At 38.7% G+C, this 8,372-nt stretch overlaps 1 protein-coding gene across 1 annotated transcript; it reads right to left on the reverse strand.

The window, feature by feature from the left end:
- Positions 1-604: 604 nt before the first annotated feature.
- Positions 605-7,315, reverse strand: cyp7a1 (cytochrome P450, family 7, subfamily A, polypeptide 1). Its single transcript, XM_085376910.1, has 8 exons — positions 7,157-7,315; positions 6,293-6,533; positions 5,935-6,144; positions 5,547-5,741; positions 5,251-5,450; positions 2,809-2,939; positions 2,491-2,669; positions 605-2,392 (listed from the first exon to the last, which is right to left on the reverse strand). Exons 1-8 carry the CDS (start codon positions 7,237-7,239, stop codon positions 2,090-2,092), a joined length of 1,542 nt encoding a protein of 513 aa, XP_085233036.1. The 5' UTR covers positions 7,240-7,315; the 3' UTR covers positions 605-2,089.
- Positions 7,316-8,372: the final 1,057 nt, after the last annotated feature.

Genomic DNA, 8,372 nt, shown 5'->3' on the forward strand with positions numbered 1-8,372 from the left:
TTAGCTCAGTTGTGCACTATGTGCTCATTATACCACGCATGATTATTGACCTTATTATGGGAAAATCCACAAACCTCATCTTTAGCACCAAAACATATGAGAAGATAAAAAGACGACAGCAGTGAGGTCAGGAAAGCCTCACGATGTAGTTTTGTATTTCACATACAAACACTTGTCAGTGTGTTGATGCCATGAAACAGTTGTGGTCCCTGAGCAACATGACAGTGAAAGGAATTTCACCTCATGGCACTATGATCACTAATGCTTAATGTTAGTCTTCATCACAGCACAAATACACAGTAAAGTGGTGTGTGGCTGACTTCAAACTCAACACTTTATAACATCCCATTATCTCCATTGTTTCCTCCTTTCATTTTGTGATGCTTTTTGACTGTTTTGTATTTAACAACTGCAAAGTCTGATTTTCACCCATATACATAAATATTTACTGATATATGGTTTGTGTCAACATCTTGTGTCTGTGGGAAAGCTGTTAAATAACCCTGTTTATATAATTTATTGGAAGAAAAAGTCTTTCTTTTTTATTTGTATTGACTTTAACTAGAAGGTACATCAAAACAAACACACACAGATGAGTGCAATGTTATTGATTTATTATCTGTTTGCACAGCAGGTCAGTTAACAAAGACACATGTGGACTGTCCCTCAGTTCAATGAAAAACCTTCAGAATTTAAAGGGAATGTAATCTGTTCCAATTTACTCCCATGTTTGGAGGTAAATGCATTTAAATACAGCATGGACATAAATACTGATTCACCCTCTTTCCCCGAGCACTTAGACTGTGGCTCACAGTGTGTTTTATTCACAATATAAAACAGCCAAGCGTGCTGTTTACAAACCAAACATGGTTTTTGAATGAGCAATCACAGACACCTTCATTGTGCAAATGAGCATTCCTTCACATCCTGAATATATCCTCAGTTATGAACTACGGAGCTTATAATTCATGTCACGTAAAAGTATTTGCAGCTGCTTCTAAATTTGATATTTAGAAGCAGCTGCAAACTGATCTTTCTGAGTTAACTAACCAAAGTATCAATGGGTCTTTACACCACATCCCTACATTCTAGGTCTACCGATGTTCACTGCACCAATTAAAATTATCATTATTAAACCGCATGGCTTGTAATAATGATACTAAAAAGGTAGATGCATGCTAGCATAAAGGTCAGCGCTGGCTGACAGCATGAGAGTGCCAGCGAGAGCAAATTCCAAGGCTGATGGACAGTAAATGAGTCTGATTGCAGCAATTTGTTCACTGATAAAAAGGCTGCCCGCAGCAACTTCAACTCACAATGTACAATTTACATATACTAGAATATAAATACAGCAGGGAAAAGATTTCATTGATGAATGCTAATGGTAACACACTGCAGTGATAAGTAAAGAATTTTATTTAATCAAAGTTTCATTTGTTTTAGTTTTTTTGTTTTGTCTTTCCAAAAGCCTCTAATTTTTAAACTGATAACCTAACTTTCATTTTTATATTAACAAAAAAATGATATATATGTCATAACAATGGTTACCTGGAAGGAGTTTACGTTTATCTGAGAAGAAAAGAAAGAATGAATCTGAGCAGTGTGCACAAGGTTTCTGAACTGTCTTATTGACAGACACTGAGGTCCTGTGTATGATGTTAATGCTCCCTATACTTTAGACCATGTATATAATCACAAGTCAGTGTCATGGCATAGTGAATTCCTTTTATAACTGACTGCTTGGATTTTAGAAAAGCTCAGAAATTTGCTTTGGCAAACAGTTAACAGGATCAAATGCATACCCAGATCAAACATGAACCGCCCATGGTCAGTACTACAAATGTATTTGTCTCTCAAATATGTCTCCAGTCTGTCCACTGGAACTACTTATCATTTTTAACAAACTATAAACTAGATTCTCTGAAGCCTTTTCGTAAGGGCTCCACCCATGTGTGCAACATATGTTCTTCAGAAGCAACGCAAAGCAGAAAAAACATTCATATGTAGTTATGGATCTTCATTAAAACTGTATAATATATACACCATTTACAATATGAGCTTTAATCTCTCTGTCTAAACACAACAGAACCTATTGACTGGATTTTAGTTTGTACCTGAAGTCTATATCATACGTAGGCTGAAGGATACCCAGGCCAGCACGGGACTGGTCAAGAGGCGGGGCTTTGATACCAGGGTCTAAAAGTTCCATGTCAAAGTAAGACAGAACAAGAGTCAAGAACTGTTTGATCTCATACACAGCGAAAAATCTGCCCGGGCATTTAGTGACCCCAGAGCCGAAGGGCATGTAGAAGTAACGCAGCCGCCGCCCACTGCGGTAGAAAGTGGTTTTCTCCTGACCCTTGTTGTCCAGAAAACGGTCAAACTTATACTCCTGCAGAGTGAAGAGGAGAAAGAAATGAAGAACAATAAAAAATGCAGTAATTTCTTGGTGAAGAGACTTTTCTTATTTATAACCCATCCGGCTCTTACATAAGGATCCTCATAGATTTCAGGATCATAGTGCAGCAAAGGCGGATACAAGGCTATGACATCATCTTTCCTTATTTGGTAAGCTTCTTGGTTATCAAGGTGAAGGAGGAAGTCTTCCTTGGCAACACGCACATTCATAGAAGCACTGGAAAGACGCATGGCTTCTTTAATGATGCTGTCTGTAGACATCAAGGAGACAGACATAAAGCGAATATGTTCATGCTAAAATTCTGAACGCTAGTCTTTTAATTTAGCAATATTAGGTATGTCACTTTTTCTTCTAGTGATCTAATGACTGGGTAAAATAAGTAATCTCACCCAAAACAGGCATGTTGTCCAGCTGGTCCCTGGTGAGGTTCAGTGAGGGGTCGCTGGGGTCAACTGTCTTACCAGAGTCTCCCAGGATTTTCTGCACTTCCTTGTGAGCGGCTTTCATAGCATCTGGACTCCTGCGCAGAGGTACAACCTCTTACTGTGTGTATTTCTTTCACTATTCTGTGCTTAGTGAAAGACGTAGGACAGTTTTTCCAATTTCATTGTACTACTGTACTATGTATGACTGTGCAATGACAATAAAGAGTTATCTTATCTTATGTTATCTTATGTCCTATATTATTTTTATTGTAATAACAATTAGTTTTCTTCAGCAGAAGTTATTGGTATTGGGCTGCGTACTGCATTTTAAATTAATACATTTGTTGTGTTTGAGAAAGGTGTTTATGGAAAAAAAATATTTGAAAAGCTGCTCAATTTTTAATATTTAGTCATGTGGGATGTATCACATCACATATTGTCCAGCACATGTAGATTTCCAATCTAATCGAGTCTTTGGCCCAAAACAAACAAAAATATGTAGCCTGTGCAAAGGCATGGCCCATGATAGTACCTGTGAGTGTAGAGGGTAAAAATTCATGTTCATGTTAGCGATCAATGTAACACTACAACGTACATCAGCATTACTTTTTATAATAAGTATTTCCTTAGATAGCCGGAAACAACTTACCTCCATGCAGTGCTGGACAATTAGTTTTTTATTGCATGTAATGTGACATATGACATAACTTAACCATAGGTACCCTACTTAGGATCTGTAAAAAAAAAAGAGCTGTGCTCTCGGATATAAACTGCACAGTGATTGGTCAACAAGACTTTGTGATAAGGTATCAAGAATACTGCGAAGTCTTGATGCATGCTCAGTCATCAATGTAAGGAAAGCTAATTCTGTTAAAGCTAAATCTGGTGGGAAACATTTCATCTCGCCATTCAAAAGTCTTCAGTCTCAGCTGACTGCAGGTTTCCCCATTGACTAACAATGTCAAAGGTCAATTTCATGATAAGAACTTAGTGATTCAATGTCAATAACACTTATCAATTCAGTTCCTTATCGATTCTCTTATCATCCTTATTGGGTTTTCATTGGCTCCCCTTTGAGAGTCACCACCACCGCTAAGAAGCATATCAAGAACATTGCATTTGTACAAATTAATTACATGCTGTGTGGTCAAATGTTCGGGTGTTGAAAAAAAAAAATAAAAGTAATAAAAAAGTAATAAATGTAATAATTACACATCTTACACTGAATGCATTTCTTAAAAGTAATGCAGTATTTTACTTAATTACTCACAGGAGAAAGTACTTTCATGTTACTCTGTCTCATAATTACCATTTAACAATGTGAACCTGTTGGTCCTACAAACCAAGTTAAATCCCCATCCTAATTTCAGTTCAAATAAATTTTATTTGTACTGTGTTAAATCACAACAATAAGGTGCTTTATATTGTAAGGTCGACCCTACAATAATACATCCAGAGAAAAAACCAACAGTCATGACCCTCTCTGAGCAAGCACTTTGGCGAATGTGGGAAGGAAAAACTCCCTTTTAACAGGAAGAAACCTCCAGCAGAACCAGGCTCAGGGAGGGGCGGGGCCATCTGCTGCGACCGGTTGGGATGAGAATCAGGACAGACTGTGCTGCTATTTTCCTCCTCTGACACATGAATTGAAATCAGCTAATTGTAGCGTGATTGCAAGAACCAATAAGCAGGATCTACGGGCAGGTAGAACAGTTCCAAGGAACTGGACTACTGGGAACTGGTTCTCTACAAGAACCATCCATAATCTATACTGTGCAGATAGTCATGGTGAGCACTATTAACAGAGAGCTGAGAAGTGGCTACAATCAGAGCGTTGCAGGATGGGGAATGATGTGCCATTAGGCCCCCTCCTCATTTTCTTTTCACATGAATGACGTCCTTGACTGACGCTCAGACCAGCATACATCCTCATTATTGAAGCAGTGACATGTAGGGGACCACTGATACATGTCAGGGCTTTTTTGATATGATGTTTTTCTGCTTCCCTGGCTGCTGTGTCTGTAGAGATGGTGTCCCTCTATGTTATAGTGTATTTATGATACTGATTTGTATGCACTGGTTTTTCGTACACATAACCTTTTGAATGCCCCTATTACTGATTGAAATTTCACAGCAAAACAATGTCCAGATGAACAGCATCAACTTTCTGGTAATGTCCTACTACTGTACCATTTATTGCTGTATTTTTCTAATTATTTTTGTTATCGTGTGATGCTTTGCTTAGGCTGCTGCCCCCGCGACCCGGCCTCGGATAAAGCGGATGAAGATGGATGGATGGATCGTGTGATGTTCGTACACAGAGTAAAACTCACGAGACTGATTAGACACACAATTTGATTTACTATTCCTTATGGCTTTTCATGAGACAGCCCATTACCAGCTTACCTGATCATATAAAAGAGACTCCAGAAGGTAGCAGGCAAGGTGTTAGCCTGTGAGGCCCAGAGCAGAGCAACATGGGTCCTGGCTTTGCTGATGTCATTGAAGGTAGATAAGGAGTCATTCAAGATCATCCTCATGGAGATTAAATCGGACACATTCTCTCTCTTGGACAGGTGTTCAGCATGCATGGTCTTAGCTAGGTTCTACATAAGAGTGTAAAAAAAAGAACATTCAAACATATTAGAGGATGAAAATGTTACAAATGGCTCAGAGGCCTTTGACTCTGACAGCCTACTAACCTCTCGGGCACTGTAGGCACTTTTGAACACGTGAATAGGCAGCCCGGCCACAAGTGCCGGGAAGATTTTGTCAAATTCTTTGAAGTTCTCCAAAGCATTGAGCACCAAAGCTTTCTGGGCTGCCTGCCGAGCCTGACACTTGTCTTCACCAAGCTCTTTACCAAACAGAGTTAGGTAACCAGATTCAAACATCACCTGAAGAACAGCAGAGCACAAACTTATAAATGACTATTTCAAGGGTTTTTTACTCACATATGTGGCATGAATTGTGTCCCACCCTGAGTAGAGAATATAGGTGTAGAACCTTTGCAGTTACTACATCATGACTATTCAAGAGAAATGTATCTTCCATGGGCCAATGCTTTCACTCTAAATTCAAGTTACTGACCTTATAGCAAAAGGCAAATATGCCGTCCACCTGCCAGTGGTCCTTGCTTGGGCTGAGTGTATCTGATTTCAGCATGACATCCTGAAGGTGCCCCATCATTGTCTCAATAAGGGAGGGAAGAGCCTCCCCCTGTAGTGTTTTCAGAAACGTCTGATGGAGGTTCTCTGTGGTGTGGCCATGGCGAGGATCAAAGCTGTCATGACCAAACGCCTTGTAAAGAAAGAAGAGCTTCAGGACTATCGAAAGATCGACCAATACAATGAGAAAGTGGATCAAGAAAAGTGTCCTAACAGACTATATGATGTATTCATATAATATATCTTTTATAATAAAAGATCAAATCACGTCATAAAATTACCTTGACAGATGTAGCAAAATGGAACTTCCTCCAATCAAGGTGTCTTCCCTGCCTGATGACTGAATGGTAAGAGAAGGGGTCGCACAGGAAGTGGATGTACCTGCCTGCAATTTTGCAGGTGAAAATGTGGCCGTACTTCTTCTGGCGGCTGCGGAGGAATTGAAGTGGGTTGGCCCCGAACTGGAGAGCACAACCTAAGTAGGGGATCAAACCATTTTCAACTGCTGGCTCACCTGGTTGCCTGAGGACAATGACAAGAAAGAGATCACAGAGATAACTCACTTTGTTGGATCTCAGTTGTCTGGATCGAATTCTGTAACTTCCGGATGAAAACGCTTTCATTTGTCTGGCATGTGCGTCAATGATTTCTTCAAGACTTCGGCTGCACTGACGTCTTTAGACTGATTTTGGCAGCAGCACATATTGTGCATTTCATATAGTTCAGCTAATTTAGTAATAAATTAATATCTCAGTATTATTAAGAAGTCATTATTTTACAAATACAGGTAAGTTTAAACTGAAATGTTCAAATAAAACAATGAATCAGAGAGAGCAAAATGTTGGCTGCATCTCAACAACAACTCCAAAACTTTGCAAACCTACAACTCAGGACTGATTGTTGACATAGCTACATAGCAGTCACCTCTGTGTTACTCATGTATTTGAAAATAATAATCATTCTTCTTGTGCATTTCTATTAAAAAGGTTTCTTCTTTTTATGTGCTGTAAGCTGAAAATTAATCAAAATCCTAACATTCCTGTCAGTGTTTAATTCAATATATGCAGAAGTTAAGTAATATACTCAAGCCCAAATTAAGATTCATGTCCTTCATTACATCCTACATGCTCTTTCTTAAGTCTTACCTGCGTCTTATCCCCACAGCAAGCCAGAGGAGGCAGCAAAATCCCACAACAACTGCCCAAATCAGAGCAATGCTTATAATCATGCTGATGATGGTAGAAAGATCCACACAGTCGAGCCCACCCGTCCCTGCAGAATATGTGAGCAGCTTGTGTGCTATTGAGAGTGACAGTTGTGTGAGAACAGCAGCATGCAGCAGGTTTTTTTATACTTCCTTTGAGCCTCTGGGTGGGTCTGATGATGTCGTCACCAGATACATCTCAACAAGGAACCAGTTAGGCGTTTTCATTGTGCAAGATAAATAAATAAGCAATGAAGTTATTAAGTTAATTTTATAAAGAAGAAGCAAATTTATTTTCTTGGATGTGTGTGGATTTTTGTTTACATGTTGTATTTATTTTGTGCTGTCCGAAATCTGTGGCTAAAAACAGCTCTCATCTTAAGTTAAAAGTATTTTATGATGCATTTGTTTTTAAATTTACAGAAATTTTGCAAGAATATTAGAATAAGAATATTTACATTTTACATGAAAACTTCAAACAGCAATTTCTTAGAAATGTATTGAATAAGTAACATGTTTATATTTTCTGAGAAATAGGATTCCAGGTATACTTTGTGTGCTTCTGTGTGTGTGTGTGTGTGTGTGTGTGTGTGTGTGTGTGTGTGTGTGTGTGTGTGTGTGTGTGTGTGTGTGTGTGTGTGTGTGTGTAAGAGTTGGCCTTGACCGGAGTCCATGGACAGTGTTGCCTGACTGCATCCTGATAATGCATCTGGATTGATAAATAGATTCAAGGTCACTTCTGTGTCTGTTTGTGTGCATAATGAAAATTTCTTTTGACGTTGCATGGCATGTGCTTTCTGTTGAGACTTGCAGTTGAGCAAGAAGTGATAAAATCTGGTTCATCAAGAAAGACAACTAAAAGAATAGCAAATAAAACTGAAGTACATGCATTGTCGCACAGTGTGCCACCGAACATGTAAGAGTGATGAATCAGTAATCTATTTGGAAATACTAACAAGTCTCAACAAAGATTTGCTAGAAAAAAATAAAACAACATAGTAAAGCAACATACCTGAAACTGCAGCCTGATGAGTTAGTAACAACCATGTCTTAATGTACAAGCCCCCAAAACTATTATTGTTCAACTCAGGTACCAAAAAGTTGGAATGACATGCAAAATAAAAACAAAAATCAGGGATTTCCAAATTTCATAAATC

Source organism: Diplotaxodon limnothrissa, linkage group LG18, assembly GCF_057381915.1.
Source record: "Diplotaxodon limnothrissa isolate DT_005_m linkage group LG18, D_limnothrissa_male_GT1.1, whole genome shotgun sequence".
Lineage (NCBI taxonomy): Eukaryota > Metazoa > Chordata > Actinopteri > Cichliformes > Cichlidae > Diplotaxodon > Diplotaxodon limnothrissa.

What these genes read in the sequence shown, in the direction of transcription:
- cyp7a1 (XM_085376910.1), bottom strand. Translation starts at nt 7,239, where the DNA reads ATGATTATAAGCATTGCTCTGATTTGGGCAGTTGTTGTGGGATTTTGC. An exon ending in GTGCCTACAGTGCCCGAGAG is followed by an intron (nt 5,451 to 5,546) that starts GTTAGTAGGCTG and finishes ACTCTTATGTAG; the next exon opens with AACCTAGCTAAGACCATGCA. An exon ending in GGACAACATGCCTGTTTTGG is followed by an intron (nt 2,670 to 2,808) that starts GTGAGATTACTT and finishes TGATGTCTACAG; the next exon opens with ACAGCATCATTAAAGAAGCC.